Genomic DNA, 25043 nt, shown 5'->3' on the forward strand with positions numbered 1-25043 from the left:
TTGCCCATACCTTTCAGAACTTTGGTTTTTGACTTTTTTCAGTCCTACAATCATTTTGATTATAGATTGTGTCACTGCTTCCTTCTTGTCTATTCTTTGGAATGAAAATCATCTGAATGACTTTACCTCTAGTTCAGGGACTTAGGTAAGGAGACTGTATGTCATTCTATCTTTTTGTGTTGTATGTATGGAGAGATTGGCATACTATATTAGTCATCAAGTGGATCTAGGCGTGTGGGAGCTGGTTGCTATTTTTAGAGGAGGACCAAGAATATCCCACTTAATATTTATGGATGATTTGCTTTTATTCTATAAAGCTACAAAGAGACAAGTACAAAATGTGATGGTGGTTTTGGAGAATTTTTGCAAAGCATCTGGGATGAAGATTAATGTGGAGAAATGCTTTACTCCAGTAATGTCTATGCGACAAGAAAAGAGATTTTCACAGGGGTGTCCTCCATCAGATTTGTCCAGCACTTAGGCAAGTATCTTGGGGTTATCCTTAGCCATTCTAGAGTGACTTATTCAACTTTTAATATTGTCCTAGATAAGATTCGGGATAGGCTAGCAAGCTGAAAAAAAAGTTTGCTCAACTGGACAGGTAGACTCTACTTGGTCAATTCTGTTATAGTCACTATTCCCACATACCAGATGCAGGTCTCTATTTTTTCCAAAGGGATCATCAATAAACTGGAGTCTATGATGAGAAATTTTTATTGAAAAGGACAGACTGATGAAAGAGAATTTGATCTTGTTAGTTGAAAGGTGGTGATTATTCAAAAAAAATATGGAAGTTTGGGGATTAGAGATCCTTATTGACCGAATATTACTTTTCTTGGAAAGTTAGTTTGGACTTTTTTTCATCAGCCAACCAAGTTATGGGTCCAATTGTTAGATACCGAATACCGATAATTTCAAGATGACTGTTTTTTGTTGTCCTGGAAACAAGGGCTCTCACATTTGAAAGAGTTTTCGCAAGGTTTGAGAAGTGTTGAAGGATGGATTTGCTTAATGTATTGGAGATTTAAACCAGAATTTTTGATTTTCTAGTTGGAGGAGAGAATAGCAATTATCTGATGAGATGGATTATGTTCACATTTCTGATTCGAACCTACAAATACAGGATATCTAATTAGTTGGTAGGTGACATTTGGAGACTCTTTATTCCCTCTATCTTAGAATATGAAAGATAATACTTTTTCTTACAATCTAAATGTGCAAATAGGTCCGGAAGTGGGTTGGTATTGGTATGGAGTTGGATCCAAAGTCTATGACTCGTGTAATGGTTACTTATAGTTGTGTAAGCAACTTTTTGGTTGGGAGGAATAGGAAAATTGGTTTTGACTTTGGCGCCAGCTTATTTTGGAGAAGTACAAATTTTTTGTTTGACTGTGTCTTAGAGAGATTCTTTCTACTATAAATTTTTACTTCAAAAGAGGGATGTCATCATCGGCACATTGCTCAAGATGTCTTTCTAGTTTGGAATTGGTTACATTGTATTCGAGATTGTTCGAAAGTTTAGTTTGTATGGCACATGTTAGATATTTCTTGTCATCTTTTAGATTTGAAGAACTGGTTCTTACATCATAACAGAGAGCATCTGCTCATGTTCTTTTCGGAATTTTGGTGGATATGATCAAAAAAGAATAATGACATCTTTAATTCTCATGAGACTTACCCTATGAAAAAAGTGATTTGTCCGGCTTTAGTTTCAAAAAAAGAGTTTAGGAGTTTTTTTTTTAATTACAACGTACGTTCTTTCCCTTTATTCTAAGTGGTTCTTGAAATCCTTCATCTATAGGTACTTTCAAGTTTCAAGATTAATTTCGATGCTAGTTATCATGATTTTGGTGATAGTGTTGGTTTTGTTTGCATTATCAGAGATTGTAATGTGTGTTGACAAAAAGATGTGTGAAAATGATTGAGAATAAAAAATATCATGCATTGAAATTAGAGAATTGACTTTCGTTTGATTATGAGAGATATAAACACGGCAGTAGATATCATGAAAAAAATGACAATGAAGTTCAATTCAATCAAGTGGAGCTTTCCTCTTCTTAAGAGAAGTTTAAAAGTTGTCTTAAGTGAGATTGTCCTTCTATTTAAGCAGTTCTTGATTTTTATTTTTTTTCTTGTTGTTTATTTAACTTATTTAAATTACTAAAAAATTATCAAAATAATTTGATCATATAGTATCACAATTTTTTAATTTAATTAAAAACGTAAAAACCCTTTATTCTGGTTGTTAGAAACCACACTTAGCTTAACCAGCTCTAAGTGTGGTTGAGTTAATGTAACGTTAGAATGTTCTATATAAACAATTTTGTGAAGCCTAGCGTCTAAATGAGTTTTACCAGTGCTTAGTTCTCATTTTTTCTTATCTTCTTTGATTCGCATAGCTACTCCCTCTCACTCGCAACTCTTCTTTGCAACTAAAAACATATATAGAATTTCACATAAAGCTTGATAATTTTAAAGTGGCATATGCAGTCTTCACTTGAGTCATCACTCATCAACCAACATAAAAGAAGAGACATAACACTAAGGAAACAAGGTCAGACACTGATGAGTGAGTGGGGTGGTCACTACTAAAGAGCTCATCACCTGAAACTTTGATTTCTTCCCACAAAACAGGTTCTTAACTATATCCATCAGTAGTCTCACCATGTTGTCCATTTCCATTTCTTTGATTTTTAATGATATTGTCTTGTAATTTCTTCTCACCATGTATTAATTAACAAGTTCTTTTGTATAATATAATTTAAAATTGATTAGCAATTTGCTGTATAATTAATTTGTTATTTTGTCTCTCTTCTTTCGGCACTAATTGGGGTAGCTTAAAGCCTTTTAAAATGCATCATACTCAAATTTGTTGTTATGTTCACATCTGTGAGAATCACACATAAATAAAGGCTAAGTGAAACTAAAAAAAATATGAGTGAATATATTAAATAATAAATATGTATTTCAGTATTTATGTATGAATAAATATATTATTTAACTAATTTTTAATATATATTTTATAAAAATAACTAATTTAATAATAATTTTTTTATCTATATAATATAAAATATTAATTTTTTAATTAGTTAATATTAATTAATTTTTTATTATTAAATTATTTATTAATTCATATTTTTAGAAAATTTAAGAATTTATGATTAAAAATTTAGAATTTATAATTTAAAATAAAAAAATTTAAAAAACTAGTTAAAATGGTTGAACCCAAAAAAATTGGCTCCTTGTTGGGGTACATGTTACGTTGGCGTCATAAGTGAACATCTTTAGTCTCACTTTTGTTGTCTAACAACCCTTTTCTTGGAGTGATGTTTAAATTTGTGTATTAATTAAATAGGAAAAGTTTAAAAATTATATCTATAAAATTTTTTTATTAAATATAATTATAAAAAAGATATTTTTATTAGATATATCTACAAAGACATTTTTATTAAATACAATCATAGATAAAAATTGACAGAAGTGCTATTGATAACATAACGAAATTGAAATAAATAAAACTTGAGATTAAAAATGTAACATTATTGTATGCGTATATATATCATTTAGGATGTGTTTAACTAATACTTTAGGATAGAAAGTTTGAAAATAATAGAAAAGGTAAATTAGAAAATATTTATTTCTATATTTTTACTATTTAATTTCTATTTTTGATAAATTAAAAGTTAAGTTAAATATGTCCCAATACAAAAATGATCTTCTATCAATATTTATACAAAAACTTTCTAGACAACTAATATTTTTTTTCTTATTTTTATCTTACATTTAAATTAACACTAACTACTTTTTCCTTTTTTTACACTAAAAGCGTTGGCATTTAGCATTCATGTTTTTATATCTGTATCTTTCTTTAAACAACTTTATATATCTAAGTAGATGTAGTTAAACCGTTAGAATTTGTTTTATTTATCATTCTTTAATTGTAGCAATGTTATAATTGTTTTTGACTAATTTTCTTTGATTACTAAACATTTTTGTTTTATATTTATATCATCATAAAATAAAGGGCAAAACACCAAAATAAACTAATGGAAGAATTTTATTACCCAAATCAGCCAAAATTAAAATTTTTTCAGCAATCCACCAACGAGCAAATATATATAATTCGAATCAACTCGATTCGAATTGCAAATGCAAGTAATTCGAAACAACTTGTTTCGAATTACCATTGAAATAAAAAGCATGTAATTTGAATCAAGTAGATTCGAATTAATGGTGGCTAAATCGAATTGAGTCGTTTCGAATTAGTATGGAAACGTGACTCAATAGAGTTCGAATCATGTTGATTCGAATTATTTACAAGTTGATTCGAAAGGTAATTCGAATTAAGTTGATTCGAATTACTTGTTAGTTCCCTATATAAGGAGTTGGAACCAAGCTCATTCGAATCACTTTTACTTGTTACTTTGCTTATTTATATTAGTTCCGTTACTTTAAACAACAGATATACAAAGCGTTTGCAACTAAGAAATTTTTTAACCTTACATAACTAAAATTCAAAACATAGTACAGTAGTAAATCAAACAACGCAAAACCAACCCTACCCATCTATCACTGTCCTCCTTGGCTACTTCCGACCTGTGGGCAGCTCCGACGAGTGTGTCCGGGGAGCCGACATAAGCCGCATCTCTTAGGCCGGTTTGGATCTGCCTCATCAATGTTCGTCCGAATCCGAGTAGACCTGGGACGACCCTCCCTTTCACGCCTCTTGTTCGGGTCCGGTATTACCGTCGGCCCATCATATGGTGGCCAGAAACCCTCTGGGATTGGAGGTCTGAATCCCATCTGATAAACACTAAAAATGTTACTGAGTCGATAGAGTGGGTGGACATAGGAGTGCCAAGTGACTCGTGAGTAAGCACAGCATGCCAGTGCGTGCGGACAAGGAAAATGCAGTGCCTGGAAGTATCCGCAATCACATGTCTGAGATCCAAGTGACACCCTGTAGCTACCAAGGGAGAAAGAACCAGTAGGAGTGGTCTCTGCAATCGTGTACTCCGAGTTGTCCCTGTCATACAAAGTAACTGTGAAGCACCTTGCCGTCTTCAAGTTGGCCTCGATACATTTAACAAGGTGTTGACTGAATTGTTGTCCCGTACCCAGCTGGGCCTCCGCCTCTCTACCCTTGCGAACAAAAAGTTCGGCCAACCGACCGTACGTTGCTTTAACCAACGAGCATACAGGAAGGTTCCTCACACCCTTGAGGATTGAATTCACACACTCAGATATATTTGTCGTCATGTGACCGAATCTTCGGCCCTCATCGCAATACTGTGTCCACAATGAATACTCAATCCGGTTTGCCCATTCACACATCGTCGGATCTTCCGAGCGAAGAATATCAAACCAGTAATGGAACTTGACCTCCGTCTTAGCATAGGCAGCGTTCACGAGAAGCCTCCTTGCGTCTTTACCCTTGAAGGTGAGGGCAAAATTTGCTGCTACGTGCCGAATGCAGAAAGCTCGGTATGCAGCCGGAGGTAGCCAGCCACCGTCGGGAGCCTCAAGGGCGGCCTTGATGCCGTTATGCCTGTCAGAGATAATGAGCAGACCTGGCTGTGGTGTAACGTGCTGACGGAGGTGGGAGAGAAAGAATGACCAAGACTCAGCATTCTCACCGTCGACTAGCGCGAATGCAACAGGGAGTATGTTGGAGTTCCCGTCCTGTGCAATCGCCACAAGCAGAGTACCCCCATACTTGCCATAGAGATGGGTCCCATCAATACTAACCAACGGCTTCCAATGACGAAATGCCTCGATACATGGTGGAAAAGTCCAGAACAGTCTGTGAAAATAAGCCTGAGATTCGTCCAGCTGTCCCCCAACTCGAACAGGGCTAATCCAAAGAACTGCAATAGAACCAGGCATTGTCACCTGCACTCCTAACACCCACCGTGGGAGCTCGTTGTAAGACTCATCCCAGTCACCATAAATGAGCGCAACAGCCTTCTGCTTCGCCATCCAGACCCTCCTGTAGGTCGGCCTGAATCCGTAGTGCAACGCAGTCGCATTTAGGAGCACCTTGATGCTAACGGATGTATCAGCTCTAACCATTGGCATAATGAATGCCGATATCACATGATAATCCAAACTCCTGTGATCACTGGAGATAGAGCTGGCGAGACAAGTGTGCGGTCTAATGTACCGTTTGACCTCCCATCTGCCCTTGCGCTGCCGGAGACTCAGCCGAATCAACCATGTGCACCAATTCCCTAACTCAGAACACTTGCCAACGTAACGGCGATAATCAGACTCCACAACCTTGTACTGTACACCTCGGCGGATGCTGTAAGTCTTCACACTTAACAGGGCATCATTCTTATCCTGAAATTGCTGACCAACTTGAAAATCTGTCATACCAACTGACCCTTCAGCATCTCTAGCGCCAAATCCTGCAGCCTCCCCAGGTACCCCCGGCTCGACATTATCGTCCTCTACATCATCAAACAATCCATCTCCAGCCCCAGCCGGTGCAGCACAGTGTACAGAGGTAGGAACAAGTTCCGCTGTTCCAACCTCGTCGCCAACACTGCCGTTGAGATCAACAGCGAACGAAGGGGAGGCAACAGGCGGGGCGGGTGGCTCGTAAGCAGGGACTGAGGAAGATGCAATGGCAGGTCTTGAGCTAGAACCGGCAACCGTCGTTAAAGTGTTGGTATTCCGGTTCGAACCCCCCGAGCTGGACACCACATCAACCAGCTTTGCTAACAGCTCCGGTGTCCGAACTTCGGGAAACTGCCGGCGACAAAGAAACATGACTTGCAAGTTCTCATCATTCCCGATCGTGAAACTATCATACTTCACGCTATCTTGGAGCACCGTGATTGGAATGCGATGGAAAAACTTCTTTACCCTTTTAACACCTTCCAGACCAAGTTTTTCCAGTACAGACCTAGCAAGGTCATCATAGCTCGTCGTAGAACTCACGATAATACAGAGAGGATCCTTATCGGTGAACTTGACACCTGACCGAGTTTTCCTCTTAATCGATCCTCTGTGGTGAACCAACACTATAAAACTGTCCTCACCAGCCATATGACCCCTCAATGTTGAGAGCAACTCACGTTCATCACATATATATACAGGCCTGGAACACACTAATTCGAAACAACCTAATTCGAACTATATACACATAATTAGAATCAACTGAATTCGAATTAACTAATGCTTTGTTTTCCTTAGTAATTCAAGTCGACCTAATTCGAATTATGTATTGGTCCATTTTGCAACTAGTTCAAATCGACTTGATTCGATTTAATAAAGGATAATTCAAATCTACTTTATTCGAATTACATGCTTTTTATTTCAATGGTAATTCGAAATAAGTTGTTTCGAATTACTTGCATTTGCAATTCGAATCGAGTTGATTCGAATTATATATATTTGCTCGTTGGTGGATTGCTGAAAAAATTTTGATTTTGGTTGATTTGGGTAATAAAATTCTCCCATTAGTTTATTTTGGTGTTTTGCCCTAAAATAAAACAGTTTTCAAAACTTAAATCTTTTCTCCATTTTTGGTTTCTATTTTAAAGTGATCCTTTTGCTCCACAGCTGTGCTATATAAGGACGTGAAGTTTGGTTGGTTGGAGAAACATGGCCACTGCTGCTACTACTGCTCATTCAACATTAATTCCACCACTTGACATGTTGGAACACGTGATCGATTTCGATGTTAAAGACCTTGAAGACTCGACTCTATTTGGTAATCACATGATATACACCGTTCCTTCCAAACTTAGGAAGATGGATGAAGAAGCTTTCACCCCTCAATTCATCTCAATAGGACCCATTCACTTCGGCAAAAAAGAGCTGAACGAAATGCAACAGCTAAAGTATATGTACTTCAAGTTCTTCTGTTCGCGTATCTTAAACGAGGAAGCCATTACCATCATGAAGTTATACAAAGGTTTCCTTGAAAGCCGTGTAAAAAGAATAAGAGAGTGTTATGCGCATAAGTTTCCAGCAGAGACAAGCAACGAGAAATTAGTGGAAATAGTGCTGCTAGATGCTGTGTTCATCGTGGAGCACCTACTGAGGGAGAGGGAATATATTCATCAATATATGTTAACCAACTATGTTAGAAAAGGTATCCAGAGGGACTTATTACTTCTTGAGAATCAGCTTCCATTGTATGTGTTGGAGGAACTCTATAATTATGCTAAAGCCTCAGCCAGCAGAGATTTACCTTGTTATGAATTTCGTGAACTTACCCACCATTACTTCGAATCTCTTGGTCTCTACGCGGAATATTCAGAAAGTGACTATAAGGCAGTTCATTTCCTGGATTTTGTTTGGAGAAGCTGTGCTCCCGATAAGAAGTTTCTGCACAAAGAATTGTATGCAAAGCATGCAATTTTGCAAGTGAACGCAAGCAAGTTGTATGAGGGTGGGGTAAGTTTTAAGTGCGTTGATGATAGATGCCTGATTGACGTAACATTCGGGACGATGCGGCCATTCAACGGCAATTTACTTTGCTTGGGTTGCTTGCCATCATCATGCTTGGAGAATTTCAAAGCTCTATTGATGCTCCCGCCGTTGAAAGTTGATAATGCAACAGTAACTGTTCTGAAGAATTTAATGGCGTATGAGCAAAATCATTATCCGGATAAACCTTTCATCATCGGCTACGTGTCTCTGTGGTGCTCGCTCGTTCACACCAAAGAAGATGTAGAGTTGCTGGTGGAGAAAGAATGCATTATCCGAGAACAGGTGAGTGATAAGGAAGTGGTGAATCTGGTGAAGGACCTTTCTAAGCATGTCATTTCCAGTAAGACGTGCTACCATAAAGTCATAAGAGAACTCACACTCCACACCAAGAGTGGCTGGAAAAAGGCCATGGAAACAGTCAGGAGAGTGTATTTCCGTGACACTTGGAGAGGCAGTTCCACCATTGTCGGCATTTTTGTCCTTATCTTCACCGTCGTCAGCTTCTATCGGAATATTCATGCTTTAGTTTCTAAAGAAAACTAATTGAGCTTCCTTTTAATTTCTTTTCAGAACCATCACTTTTGATCAAAACTTAGCTATCATTTAGCCATCAGAATATTTTTATACCATCGTACAGTAATTTTAAACTCGAGGAGCAGAAACTTTTGTATTTTATAACTATCAATTAATTATCAATAATATTTTTAATGGTGTGAGATTATATTTAATGAAGAGAAATTGTTTATTTTTCTTTTAATGGTTAAATACTAGTCACAAAACACAAAATTAGCTGGGCTAGACTTTCTCTTTTAAACTCTCTCATCGAATCTGAAATGTTTATCAAAGGCCACCTAAGTGAAATGTTTGCAGGATTAAATTCTAGAACTGGATGGGTATATATATTGCAGATATTGTCTGAAATTTCATATGCAGCTTTCAAGTATCTCTCTTGATTTGACATATTAGATTTATTGTAAGTTTAAGATCCAACGATTCATTTACCGAGGATCATTCCATTCTATAAATACTTTAATAATAACACAATTTAATCTCAATATAATTTTTTTAATGAAAACAAAATAATATATTAAAAAGAAAAATAACACCATAACAATAATATGTACATATTTTTATTCTCTAGTTATTCTCTTAATAGAAAAATAAAATAAAATAAAGGTTCTCAATCTAGTTACTCTCTTAAAAGATTAAGTGGTCCTTAGGAAGAAGCATTAGCCGATATTTGAACAAGTTGTCCAATCGGCATTTACAAACCCAGTGTGGCTGAAATCAGTGCTAAGTGGAAAAAGAGACCTGCGACAACGGGGGCTTTCTTGAGGTAACAAAGTATCTGCACAGCAGTTTTGTACTGTTTATCAGTCGTTAGAAATTTTAGATAGTGGCACTACAAAAAAATCGTTAAATAATGTTAGATTTAGTGGCGGAATAAATTTAATAGTATAAGAAAAAGTATTAGGAACTAATGTATGTAATGTGTAATATGTACAATAGAGTGAAATTAAAATTAAAATAAAATTATAATCAATTAATTAATTTTTAATAGTTTCTAATTTAAAATTTGAAGAAAATTAGGATTCCCCGTCAGATACCTAAATAAAAAACGACCTCCCTTTTTTCATTTGTTGTTATCTCCTTCATCTAACTCTCCTTTTTGATCTAGCAGTAACCCCCTCCCCCAATTTGAACGAGCAAGCCACCGAAGAGAGTCCCACCGCTAGTGCTAGAGAACCAACCTCCATGAAGTTCGCTGCAACCTGAGCAGTCGGCGCTACCCAACCGCTCCTCCCGCACGATTAGAGTTTTCCCTCCGCGCTTGGTGTTTGCTGCTGCCATCGTCCCGCACCTCCCTCGTGCTACCGTCGAGCGTCGGTCGTCGCTAGGAGCTCCCCGTCGCCGTCGCCTGGCCGCCGGACATCCGCACGCCGCGTGGCCCTGTGTCGCACCATACTCATCGCTGAACACCGCGATTTCTTTACACTACCTGTGGTCTGCCGTCAGCGAATCCAACGACACTGTTCCCTCTGCCTGGTCGCGACGCTTCTCTTCGTGCCCCTCTTGAACTATAAAATGTCAGTATAAAGCCATTGTTCTACTCTATAGAGTATGTTTGTTTGACAATAGGGTTCAGATGTTCTTTGATTTTGGGTCTGGCTGTTTAATGTGATCAATGTTAGATTTGAATTGCTGTAAATGCTATGAACTGCTAGATATATCAAATATGAAAGTTCAATTCTTGATTGTGTGATTTTTATTAGCTTTTTGAAACCTAAAAATAGTTATCACTCAGCATAATGTAGCTTCATTTGAAATTGGGTGTGAATCTAGTGTTCAAGTACTATATGCAGTAGTTATTTTCATAGAAAAAGTGGATGTTTATCTAGTTTATGCCATTGATTTGTTTCTTGATTTTTTGGATTGTGCATACACATGCTTTGCAGGTTTCTTTTATTACATGGTTTAGATTTGATTTTGTTTAATTTTGGTTGAATTGAACTTGGATATGAGTTAAGCCATTTAAACATGGTGCACGGGCGCCGTAGACATTGTAGACATCGAATTTCATTTTCCATGTAATTTGCTTGGTTATTTCTTCTTTGCTGGGCTTCTACCAACCTATTTGATATAATCGTATTAAAATTTTTTTCATGCAGTGGTTGTCCGCTATTAGGTATTTGCTGAACATATATGATTCTGATTCAAAAAAATTTTCCTTGATTTTTCTAATTCATCTAGTATCTTGTTACTTTTGCATGTTGCATTGATATCATAAAAATTTCGTATTCTCGTGTTTTTGCAATTTTCATCAGAAAAAAGTTGCAGCTAGTTTGTCAAGTGTATATATCGATGAGTTGCAAGGGCATCATGGTGACACATCTGCAACTTTCTTTTGTGGAGATGTTGATGATGAGGCAAGAAAACTAGTTCAAGTACTAATTTCATAAATATTTTCTCCTAGTTGTCTACCTTGGAAGTTTTTGTCCAAGTCTTATTTGTACGTTGGGCCTGTTCAGATAACACTAGTCATATTTTGCTCAGCTATAGTCTTTTTGTTTTGCTTCTATTAATTTCAGAAGACTTTAAGATGATACTGTTCTAGGATTCTCTGTTGTGGTTTCAACTTTGTGGAGTGGTGGTTTGTCTTCTCTCCATTTGTTTCATGCTTATGCGGGTTATTTGATATTGATACAGGTAACTAAAGAATGCTTAGATTAAGCAATATCAATATGCGATCCGGGTGTGGAATACAAAAAGATAGGCAAAATATTTCAGTAAGAAACTTCTCTTATTTACTCTGTCATGTGTTGTACATTTTTTTGTTCCGATCTCTCCTTATACATTGAATTTTTCCTCACCTCGTTTGAGGAGGATTGAACAATTTTTTATGTAATTTGCTTGGTTATTTCTTCTTTTCTGGGCTTCTACCAGCCAAAGTAACAGGATACTAGAAGAACTTTCATATTTACTCTATCAATGCAATATGCAAAAGTAACAAGATACTAGATGAATTAGAAAACTCAAGGAAAAATTTTTTGAATCAGAATCATCTATGTTCAGCAAATACCTAATAGTGGACAACCACTGCATGAAAAAAATTCTAATACCAATGAGGATGTTTATTTTTCCATGTATGCGGATGGTTATTTCATATGAGAAATAGATATTCATCTAGTTTATACCATTGCTCTATTACTTGATTTGTTGGATTCAGTATGCACATACACATACTCCGCATATTTTTTTTCTTATGTGGTTAAGTACTTCGTTTTTGCTTATTCTGTCCTTATATTATGTAGTAACTGCCTATCTCTTTATATCTAATGTACTTACACTTCTAATGTTACTTAGGACTGTAGGATGCTTTAGTTATTATTTATTAACTATAAGATCTCTAGTTTAGGATGAGAACATGATTTTTGTTTTCAAATTATTGTAGATTTATTATGGGATGTTATACAATGCTTGCTTTATTAAAAATACTTTTTGTCTTCTTTTTTCACAATTTTATTTATCAGTAGAAGAGATTTATATATCTTCATTCTTCACCAGAATTAAGTCTTATTTTCTTTTCTTTTAATTAAAAAAGTACTTAGTTTTATTTTTATTTGCTTATTGTTCAAATTGTCTTAGTACTTGACTCCTTATATCATTGTTTACACCACAATTTTTTTTATAGAGTTCACAAAATGAAGCATGGATTTAGCATGAAAGTACCTAGACCAGCTGCATAATCAAATAGTTCTGTAATTTATTTATGTATTGCTACAAATAGACTTGCATAGTTCTGTAATGTCTTTTTATTCATGAAATTGATTAATACAATAAGAATTTTGCTGTTTATATTGCTCTTATTCATTGATTTTTCTTTTCCACATCAATGATTGAGATGCATCATGTACTATACTTTAAACCATTTAAACAAAGGGGGATGTTCATTTTACTATGATTGCAGATGGTTCTTTTCATTCTAAAGTGGATGATTATTTTGGATATACCATTTGTAGTATAATTTATTAACCTGTTGTGTTCATATAAACAAAAAATTAAAAGAGAAACTAAAATAGGCCGAATGTTCATTTTACTAGGTAAGCTGATGGTTATGGTTGTTTGTTTGATTTGCATTAGATTTAACATAACTTTTCTGGATTAAAAGACTTTGTTAAAAAATATTGTGAGCATGGTGTCTATTATAAGCTGAAATTTTACTAACACGCTTGATTCTATTTAAGTTAGTCATTTTTTTAAAATATAAATTAATAAATTATAAAATATATGTCACTACAATCTCATTATTACACAATTTATCATATGCGCTCATGAGTTTTTCTTTAAATTAATGATGTTCTAATCTTCATTTATCAGAAAATATATTGTTATTGACCAATTATATTTTAACATGTTTTGGAAAAATTAACCACATCATATTTTTTTTCTTTTTAATTAGTATTAATTTGATATTTAAAATTTTTTTTATTTCTTGAAAAATGTTCAATAAAATAGTAAACAAAAAATATAAATTGATTGTACATTTGATAACCAAAAGAGAGAAATCGGGTATAAGAAAAATTCACCTTATCATGTTTTCTGTACAAAATTGTAGAAAGATTAAAATAATGAACTTTTCAAGTTAATAGCTATTTGTTACTACCTACTACAGCTACTCATATTTAAAATAGAAGATATAAGAAAAATACCTAATATAACTACCACTCAAAAATATCCTACTCATCATTAACGACATCCCTTGTGATTATATTTTTGAATTTTTTCATCTTCTTCTCCTTCAACTTCAGCTTTTGCTTTAACTTTTGAAAATTGTAAGAACAATCTTCAGACAATCTTCAACTAAATAAGTTAAATTATAAACAAGCTCATTAAAGAATTGCAAGAGACTTGTCTCTCTCTTCAGACAAATTGAGCAGACGAGATTGAAGTTTGAAGTTTTTTAAGTTCAGTTGCAAGAATTGTCTTTTTTCCATAAATTCTAGCATACCCAAACAACAATATCTACGGTGAAAATCAACCATCCAGATAGATATTAAAGTAACCATCCGTTTCATGTCAATTTAGAAATGAATATTTGAGTCCAAAATCCGTTTTAGGCATCATATATACATTTGCTTACTTAAAAAATAAGTCACCCCTCAAACATCACCTCATTCAAACAAGCTATCAATAAAGTAAAATCTACATAGGGGTCACTATGATAAAAACCAACCATCCAAATGTTGATTAAAATAATCATCCGATTTATATGGTATCACAACATGTTTAACATAAATTATTAGCAAAGACAAAGGCAACCATATATCTAAATAGGTTTAATTACTCTGTTGGTCCCTATAGTTTCGCAAATTTTTCAATTAGGTCCCTATACTTTTTTTCCTTTTAATTGAGTCTCTATACCATATTAAATTTTTTAATTAAGTCCTTATTAACGGTAAAAATTAAAAAAATGTTTATAAAATATAAATTTACTAATTTACCCTCATCCCTTTTCTTCTTCCTTTCACCCTCACCTCCGTCATCTTCTCGTCCTCTTTTTCTGTCTCCACCCTTCTTCTACCAACAAGCTCCCTTCTTTCATGGCATAAATGGTTATACAACACATTTAAAACTAAAATTTTTGCCATAATTAATTTTTAGTGGTATCAAAAATAGAATTTTTGTCATGATATAATCATTTAATTACAAACAAAACACATAATCAAAAATCATAATCAGAATTTTTAACACAATCAATTTTGTTTAACATAATCATTGAGTAGAAGTAAAACCAATTCAAAAACAGAAGTATAATGAAGCAAAAACAAAATGAAGCTGAAGCAGAATGAAGGATCCTTATTCAGAAGTCCATAAATCTATCTCCAAAGGAAAAAAGGGTCCTTTCTCTGCTAGCTTCTAATTTGCTATCACTTCACACTTCCCACTTCTATTCTGAAACTCTTATCCACTGAGTAGTGAATACCATGAAAGCAATCCAATTCCGTATGCCTAGGTTGTACTATGACACATTTCATCCCACAATCCACTTCCAGATACCATCATCATCATTATCACTCCCTAAACCAATGATCTCCCGCTGCAGCATAGTCCAATCTCACTACCCCAATTTCACAATCTCATACCTGATTGACTCATGTGGTCTCTCTCCAGACACTGCTGCTCTTACTTCCCAAAAGCTTCACCTTCCTTCTGCTGAAAGACCAGACTCAGTTCTCACCCTTCTCAGGGAGCATGGTTTCACAGATACCCAAATTTCAAATCTCATCAAAAAACACCCATTGTTCCTCTTAGCAAACCCAGATATCCTCTTGTCAAAGTTTTAATTTTTTCTCTCCATTGGGATATCCAATACCATCCTCGCAAGAACCCTAACCGCTGACCCAACCCTTTTGACCCGGAGCTTAGAGAAACAGATCATACCTTTTTACAATTTCCTCAAGAGTGTGTTGATTTCTGATGAAAAGGTTGCAGCTTCATTGAAGCGCACATCTTGGGTCTTCCTCGAGGATCACTTTGCTGTTGCCTGATGAGGACAGTTTCTTGGAGAAGTATGTGATCAAGTATGAGCTGCAGGTGAAGGGTGGTAGAACAAGGATTCAACGATGCTCCTGTTCGATCAACGCAACAGATTTGGGAAGGTGAAGAAGCTGAATGTGACGGTGTTGAAGGCTGTCTCAAAGGTCGACGCAACAGATCTAGGAGCTTCTATTAAGTGGAAATCTCAACATAGTTTCGAGAGCTTTTCTTCAGTGAAAAACACATGGGTTTGGACCTTCTTCATCGCCAGCATCATTGTCATTCATATTGTTAGTTAGCTAAATAAGGAACGAAGAAGATAGATACAAGTATTTAAATTCAAGTTTGTTATAATTATTAGGCAGAAGTTGTTATAATTATTAGGTAGAAGTTTGTTACTTAGTATGGCTTCAACTTGTATATAAGGGTGAACTTGTTACTTCTGCAGAATAAGAAAAACTACTGGTTCATTCATAATGCTTGAATAACACTTACTCTCTCTCTTCAAATCCTCTTCTTATTCTTCAAATTCTCTCTTATTACTTCTTTGCAATAACATTTAACATGGTGCGGTGAGCCATTGCCATTGCAATGCTGCATCACCTTCATCCTATCCCTTCTGTTTTTCTTTTCTTCTTTTTCATCATTCTCATTTTTTTTCTTCTCCTTAACTCACACGATAGAGCTGATGAGAATGTCATCATCAGAGACAGTTCCATGCACTTGATGATGCGTTCCGATCACGAGTTTTAGAGAAGAAGTTCTTCTACCTTATTTGATTTTCAACAACCCAGTACGCATTTTTTCCCTCTTTTCTCAATGGATTCAGATCCACCGCCTCCGAATTCCTCCCTTGGCAATATTGATCTACAAACTCTTGTCAATTTAATTACTCAAATCAATGCAATTCAAGATGTTAGCTCCAAACATCCAGTGCATCCAATCATGGATCCATCTACTCCTTTCTTCATTCACCCCGGTGAACAACCTGGTAAATCCCTAATTCCAATTGTGTTAGACAACAAAAACTATGGTTCTTGGTCTCGGTCAATGCGCATGGTTCTTAAATCCAAAAATAAACTTGCTTTTGTGGATGGTTCTCTGCCACCACCATCCAAGGATGATGCTACCTTTGAAGCTTGGGATCGCTGTAATACTCTAGTTGCTTCTTGGATCACACACTCACTGAGTCCGGACATCGCTAGCAGCGTCATTTGGAACAGCAATGATCATGATATTTGGGAAGAATTGAAACGGAGATTTTATCAAGGTGATGTTTTTCGAATTGCAGAATTAGATGAAGAATTATTTTCTACTAAACAGGGCGACTTGAGCATTACCTCATATTTCACAAAATTGAAAACAATTTGGGAGGAATTAGAACTTTTTCGGCCGATACCTCTATGTCCTTGTTCATCTACTTGTGTTTGTGGATTTCAAGTGATAAGAAACTATCGGCAAGACACATTTGTTGTGCGCTTTCTTCGGGGGCCTCAATGAGCAATACTCTACCGCTCGGTCAAGTCTCGTGATGATGACTCATTTGCCTTCCATTGATACAGCATTTGCTTTGCTTCTACAGCAAGAACGGCAGGTGCTTGGGACTGATTCACTTGGTTCTCCAGTCCTCATCAATGCAGTGGATCGGAATGCCACTTACAATCTATCATGGAATGGTAGAGGAAAAGGAAGAGATATACGGGGAGGCAGAGGAGGTAAACATTTTGGTGGAAAAGGACCTCCGAGGTTGTGTTCCTTCTGTGGAAAAACCGGTCATCTTGTTGATGCTTGTTACAAGAAGCATGGTTTGCCTCCCCACCTCAAGCAAAAAATGCTGCAATCTGCTAATAGTGTCACAGTGAAATTCGATGAAACTGATGGTTACAATAGCATTGATTTGTATAAGGAGAATGCTTGTTCAGGTACTTCATTTACCGCTGAGTAAAAGGACACCCTGTTAGCTCTTCTCCAACACCATTCAACACCTAATCCTCAAAATGTGAATCAATTTACTATTGCCACAAATCCACAGTCTTCAAGTGAAGGTAACTCTGTGGTTATGTCTTCTCTTTCACCTCATAGTCATGAATCCTGGGTCATTGACACAGGTGCCACGGTCCATGTTACTTTTAGTCTTGCTGCATTTGCTTCATACACTAAAATAAATCCAATTAGGGTCAGATTGCCAAATCAAAGCATCTTAGTTGCTACTATAGCTGGTCAAGTTAAATTTTCACATTCATTATATTCCACTAATGTGCTTTACCTCCCAGATTTTGCATTAAATCTTATCTCCGTTTCAGCATTGATTTCTTCACTTGACTGTCAATTCATTTTTAACAAGTTTGGTTGTGAAATACAGGATTACCATACAATGAGGATGATTGGAGCAGCTGAAATCAATGATGGGTTATATGCACTCACAAAAAATTCTCGTTCACTTAAGGAACACACAGCATTGAGCATTGGCACCATTTCACCGTCACTCACTGACCCTACTGCACTTTGGCATCTTAGATTAGGACATTTACCATTTAATAAATTGCAAATTCTGCAGCAATTGTATCCATCCATTCATGGTTTTAAATTCAATAAAACTGTAAGCATGCATCCTTGTGATTCTTGTCACTATGCTAAACATAAAAGATTGCCTTTTCCAATGCGCGTTTCAAAATCAACTTCTTGTTTTGAGCTTATACATGCTGACATTTGGGGTCCAATCAATATCCCTTCAACACATGGTAATAAATATTTCCTTACTCTTGTTGATGACCATAGCAGGTTCACTTGGACCTTCCCTATGTCACTAAAATCTGATACTACTCCCTTAATTCAAAAATTCATTATTTATGCAGAAACACAGTTTAATGCACATATAAAATGTATTCGTTTAGATAATGGCAAAGAATTTTCTCAAGAACAGTTTTTTAACTCTAAAGACATTTTGCATCAACGGTCTTGCGTAGAGACTCCCCAACAAAATGGAATTGTAGAAAGGAAACATCAACACCTTCTACAGGTCACAAGAGCCATCTTGTTTCATTCTTCCGTTCCATCTTGTTATTGGGATCTTGCTTTATCATATGCAACTCACATAATTAATTGTCTTCCTAGCAAGTTATTAGCTCAGAAAACTCCTTTTGAGATTTTAAACACCACATTACCTAATTTCACAAATTTCAAGGTCTTCGGTTGCTTAGTTTTCATCTCTACTCTTGCTTGTCAAAGGAAAAAGCTTGATCCGAGGGCAAAGAAATGTGTTTTCCTTGGATTCAAGCACGGCATAAAAGGTTTTTTGGGTTTGGATTTAAAAACTAATGAACTCATAGTTTCTAGAGATGTGACATTTTATGAGCATGTTTTACCCTTCAAAAATTCTGCATCCACTACTAGTGACAATAGTATGAACTTTCATTCCACTGCACAAGCACATGATTCCATTGCATTTGATACACTTTTTGACTACTTACACACGCACAATCCACCACAAGGTCATACATTCATTTCCGACACAGCTCATGCATCCATCACACCTCAAAATAATATTCCTTTCACTCATATTAATGCATCAGCATCTCCCTCTCTTCCTAGACCTGCATCACAACATGCACAACATAACTCACAACTTCCACCCTCACTTCCCAATATTAGAAGATCTACTAGAGAAAAGAAACAACCTGCATATCTTAATGATTTTCATTGTTTTCAAACCTCAATTGATTCCGCTGTGACAAAATCCTCAAGGTATCCAATTTCTAACTATGTTTCTTCTCATAATTTATCTAAGACACATCACACACTATCTGTGGCTATTGCATCGTCTGTTGAACCCAAACATTATGAGGAGGCTATTGTTGAATCTTGTTGGAAAGACGCTATCTCCGCTGAATTAAAAGCTTTGGCTACAAATAAGACTTGGACCCTCACTCCTTTACCCATAGGAAAGAAAGCCATTGGTTGTAAATGGGTGTTTAAACTCAAACTGAAGCCCGATGGCTCCGTTGAGAGACATAAAGCAAGACTGGTTGCAAAAGGGTACACTCAGAGGCAAGGCTTTGACTTCTTTGATACATATAGCCCTGTAGCCAAAATGACAACATTACGACTTCTTTTGGCTTTAGCTGCTGCGAAAGATTGGCATCTTCACCAGCTTGATGTTAACACTGCCTTTCTTCATGGTGATCTTGACGAGGAGGTCTACATGCAACTTCCTCCTGGCCTTGTTGTCTCTCAAACCGGGTTGGTGTGCAAGCTTCAAAAATCTCTTTATGGATTAAAGCAAGCTAGTAGACAATGGAATGCTAAGCTGACCTCTATGCTCACATCTCTTGGTTATTCTCAATCCAAACATGACTACTCTCTCTTCACAAAACGGACCGGTGAGACATTCACTGCTGCCCTAGCCTATGTTGATGATCTCATACTCACTGGGAATAATATACAAGAGATTGAATCTACCAAGAGACACCTTCACGAGGCTTTCAAAATCAAGGATATTGGGGATGTTAAATTCTTCTTAGGACTAGAAGTCGCCAGGGGAAGCAAGGGAATTGCTGTTAATCAACGAAAATATGTGCTTGATCTTCTAGCTGACTATGGTATGACTGATTGTAAACCTGTATCTACTCCTATGGACTACTCTAACAAGTTAAGTAAAAATTCAACTCCTCCCTATTCTGATGTGGCTTCATATCGACGATTAATTGGCAAGCTTGTTTATCTTACCACAACAAGACCTGACATTTCTTTTGCCGTTGGCAAACTCAGTCACTGCCTTGATTGTCCAACCACTGCTCATTATCAAGCTGCCATTCGTGTCTTAAAGTATCTCAAACAAGCCCCTGCAGCTGGTTTATTTTTCTCAACTTCCTCAGATTTGTTGCTTTCGGGTTACTCTGACGCCGATTGGGCATCATGCATTGATACAAGAAGGTCTGTTTCTGGTTTCTGTTTCTACTTGGGGACCTCCCTCATTTCATGGAAGAGCAAGAAACAATTGACAGTGTCCAGATCCTCTTCAGAGGCAGAGTATCGTGCTCTTGCCTTAGCAACTTGTGAAGCTCAATGGCTCTCTTATCTTATGTCTGATCTTGGCTTACCTTGTTCTAGTCCTATTCCTGTCTATTGTGATAGCTAATCCGCTCGTCACATTGCTGCCAATCCCGTTTTTCATGAGCGCACTAAACACATCGAAGTCGATTGCCACGTCGTAAGAGAAAAATCTTCATCAGGTCTTATCAAACTTTTGCCAATTTCCACCAAAGAACAAAATGCTGACATCTTCACCAAACCACTTGCACCTGCTCCTTTTAAGACTTTCTACATCAAGTTGGGATTGTTGGACATCTATTCTCCCAACTTTAGGGGGAATGTATGAGTTTTGTGGCGGTTGTTAATTCAGATTGTAAGTTGTCAGTTTTGTCTCAAAACTAGCAACTTAAGAGGGAATGTCATTCATATTGTTAGTTAGCTAAATAAGGAACGAAGAAGATAGATACAAGTATTTAAATTCAAGTTTGTTATAATTATTAGGCAGAAGTTGTTATAATTATTAGGCAGAAGTTTGTTACTTAGTATGGCTTCAACTTGTATATAAGGGTGAACTTGTTACTTCTGCAGAATAAGAAAAACTACTGGTTCATTCATAATGCTTGAATAACACTTACTCTCTCTCTTCAAATCCTCTTCTTATTCTTCAAATTCTCTCTTATTACTTCTTTGCAATAACATTTAACAATCATCGCCACTCAGCCGCATCGATATCTATGAACTTTTTCAAAGCGATGAACTTCCATCGAATGTTCTCTTTCGCCCGCAGTTTCTCCAACTCCTTCCCGTCAACCCCTTGTGTTTCTGGTCATTGACTCGAGTTTGGGAGGTGGAAGGAAAGGTGGTCAGGGGTGGAATTGGAGTGGAAGGAGGGGGTGCGGTGGAGGTGGGAGGAATGAAGGTGAGAGAGAGAGAAGCAGGAGCAGAGGAGGGAGACGAAAAGGTGGAAGAAGAGGAAATGGTTAATTTTGTCTTTGTCAAAATAAAAAAGGAGACACAATTTATGAATTAAGAAAAAATTGAGAGAATATTCAATTTAGGAATGGAATATTCCGTTAAATCAAACGGTTTTGTTACGGTAAGGATCTAATTGAAAAAAAATTTGGTGCAGGGACTTAATTAAAAGGAAAAAAAGTATAGGGACCTAATTGAAAAATTCGCGAAACTATAGGGACCAACAGAGTAATTAAACCATCTAAATATTAAGGCAACATGGTTAAGCTGAATTATCACCAAAGACAAAAGCAAACTGATATTTAATTTATCGACTTATTGAGTACACAGGTCGATTTGAGGACCATATATGCATTTAAATTACTTCAACAAATCTTTAAAAGATCTCAGATACAGAGCTTTGTTAGTTACAAACAAGAAACGCATCAAACAATACCGATTCAAATAAGATAAAAACTTAGTGAAACCAAATATCAGTTCCTATAATAAAAACCAACCATCCAGCAACATGCTAAAGTAACCATTCGAATAGTGTCAACATGCTAAAGTAACCATCTACAACAATAACTTCTTCTACATGTTTTAGTACAGTAAAATTGCAACAATGGAATTCTTCACTATGAACAATCAAACACTTCAGCAAGATTTATTGCATGTTAAACTAGTAGCAAGAGAAACAGTTATATATCGTCACATTAAGAAATCAACCCACTAACCACCGGTAGATCGTCGACTCCGTTAGGTGTTTGGGGTCCGTAACAGCAACGAGCTCTACCCGTTCAACTGTCATGGGTTCAAAGGGTTGACGCAGGACGGTGGCTGCAGGACGCAGCGAGCACGCACAGTGGTCTCGGTATTGGCGCTGAGGCAAGCCGCACAGAAGAGGCGCGCGCTGGAGGGTGAGCCATGCGCGCGGATCTGGTCGGCGCCGATGGAGGTGCGGTGGTCGGATGGTCAGCGGAGGTCGCGAGGGTTGGATTGGAGGGTTGGCGTTTGTGCACAAATAAAGAATTGGGGAAAATTTTGAATTAGGGATTATATGGTGGTAGTGAACACAAAACTGAACAGCACTTTTGCTATTAGGGTAAATGTGGATAATTTTTATTTTTAACTTATATTGAGCTAAATAAATAGTCTATTATATACATTGTATAAATACTATCCCATTAACTCTCTAACAAAATTTATAGTATAAATCTTGTTAGTAATTATTTATTGGTAAATTTTTTGTCCATTATTAATTACCAACAAATCCAACACCGTAAAACTGAGAATTCGCTTAGCTTGTTCACCAACACACATTAGCTTTTTTTACTTTCTTAGCAATAGTTAGCCGTATAATATATGTGCACTTATTTACTTGTTTTTGGTCATGTGAATATATGTGAAGTTAATTATGACTATGTATTATGTATCACGTAAGATAACTTATATTTTTTGTTTTTGAAATTTATTAAAATTAAAAAAAATTAAATTTTATTTTATTTTAATTTTATCCAAAAAAATTTTATATTTAAATTTTTAAAAGTTTAGGATTGATTTAATAATAATGTATGACAATTATATATTTAATTTAGTTATATTAAAGATTATTCTTATGAAATTATTATTAAATTAGTTTTAAATTTTTTGAAAAATTAGTTGTTAAAGATATATCTGATGTAAATCAAAAATTTTTGAGATAAAATTAAAATAAAATAAAAAATTTAATTTTGATACACTGATAATAAAATATTTTATACAATCATGCAATCACATTCATTCTTTTGGATAAACATTCACGCAATTAATATAAAAGGTAATTATTTTACTAATGTGGTATTACATGATTGGATATACATGTAAAATTACTTTGCTCTGATAGTACATCAAAATTAAATTTAAAAATAAAACTTAAAAATATTTTTAAAATTTTTAACAAACTTTAAAAACAAAATATATTTTATACTATTATGTACTATTATATTAGATCTGGGGTAATCAATAAACTAACTTATTATTTTTATTTTGGCTTATATTTTTTTCAAATTTATTACATATTCATATATGATACATTTATACTATTTTCTTTTTAAAAACTACTTGCTATTGCTATATATTGCAATATACATTATACATACTGAACTGTTTACCTATAATTTCTTAGGTTTAATATGTTAACATATAGTTAATCAATGATATACACATTATATATAATAATAAATTTTTAAAAAAAAAATTGAAAGGATCATGCTCACTTTAGACCTCTTTGTTTGGTCAACGTATGTATTATTTAATTTATTTTTAATATATATCTTATATAAATAATTAATTTTTGATATATCCATATCATAAATGAATTTAAACGCATTGTCGGTGGTATGAGTATATGACCGCATGACTATTGCGTTTCCTTGTGACCTCATTGTCCACATTTTATTTATTTTTGTACCTGTGGGTCATATTAGTAGGTTGTGGACATAAATTTTATTGATCATTGCTGCTATCTGCATTATTATAGCTAACGAAAAAGGTCTACATTATTATTAAGAATTTGCTTAGCTTGTTGACCAAAACCACATTAGCTTTCATCAGGTTCATTATTTTCTTAACTTGGAGTCATAGTTAGCAGTATAATATATGTGCACTTATTTCCTTGTTCTTTGTCGTGTGAATATATAGATATATGTGAAGTTAATTATGATCATGTATTATGTAATGTATATTTTTTTTGTCTTTTAAATTTATTAAAAATTTAAAAAATATTCTTAAATTTTATTATTTTATTTTAGTTTTATCTTAAAAACTTTCGAGTTGCATTAAATATACATCCACACAGCTAAATTTTCAAAAACAACATAATTTAAAATACTATTCCATCTCAAATTCTCAAATCCATTTATAAGTTAGATTTATGTATACATATATAGTCCATTTCTTTAGTCTCCCTTCACCTATCACGGGACCCACAACCCACTCAATTAAGTTCACCGGTCTACACACTATTCCTCCAATTTTCACTGGATATTCATGGTCATTCTTCATTTTAATACATCAGGTTGCTATATACATATTTGTCATTTCATCTATGGTGGATTTTATGGTGCTTTTATTATTATGTCTAAATTACCTAACTTGTTTTTATAGATAAAAAATAAAATATATAAAATAAAAATAAAATAGTTAAAGTTTATTAAATATTATTTCTTTATCCTTTTTAGTAAATTAGGCATTATAACTTAGGTATCATAACATTCACCTTCATCTATTTATCCGTAGGTTAACATGATAGATATACAACATAGTCCTACCTACTGCATGTGAATTACAATATAGAAGTGAACATGGTCAAGTCAGCTATAAATATTGTTATAAGATCCAAGTTTGTCGTCCCTGATTAAAAAATAGAATGGGTTTTACAATAATAAATAATGGTGGATACCAAAATTAATAAAATAAAATAATACAACTAAAATTTGAAGATTAAAAAACGTATTTTAAAAATAGAACCGAGACATAATTAATTATTTTTAAATTGATTAAAAACTTGAAACCCTTCATCTCTGGTTGTTGGAACC

At 35.1% G+C, this 25043-nt stretch overlaps 2 protein-coding genes across 2 annotated transcripts; one reads left to right on the forward strand and one right to left on the reverse strand.

Moving 5' to 3' along the window:
- Positions 1-2378: 2378 nt before the first annotated feature.
- On the forward strand, positions 2379-9076 carry LOC107473260 (putative UPF0481 protein At3g02645). Its single transcript, XM_016092813.2, has 2 exons — positions 2379-2634; positions 7570-9076. The coding sequence occupies exon 2, from the start codon at positions 7612-7614 to the stop codon at positions 8986-8988; it is 1377 nt and encodes a 458-aa protein (XP_015948299.1). The 5' UTR covers positions 2379-2634; positions 7570-7611; the 3' UTR covers positions 8989-9076.
- On the reverse strand, positions 4570-7053 carry LOC107473261 (uncharacterized). The gene has a single exon (XM_016092814.1). It carries the CDS (start codon positions 7051-7053, stop codon positions 4570-4572), a length of 2484 nt encoding a protein of 827 aa, XP_015948300.1.
- Positions 9077-25043: the final 15967 nt, after the last annotated feature.

This window comes from Arachis duranensis, chromosome 2 (genome assembly GCF_000817695.3).
Source record: "Arachis duranensis cultivar V14167 chromosome 2, aradu.V14167.gnm2.J7QH, whole genome shotgun sequence".
Classification (NCBI taxonomy): Eukaryota; Viridiplantae; Streptophyta; class Magnoliopsida; order Fabales; family Fabaceae; genus Arachis; species Arachis duranensis.

Bases quoted from the DNA above. Each gene is read 5' to 3' on its own strand.
- LOC107473260 (XM_016092813.2), top strand. From the start codon at position 7,612: ATGGCCACTGCTGCTACTACTGCTCATTCAACATTAATTCCACCACTT.
- LOC107473261 (XM_016092814.1), bottom strand. From the start codon at position 7,053: ATGGCTGGTGAGGACAGTTTTATAGTGTTGGTTCACCACAGAGGATCG.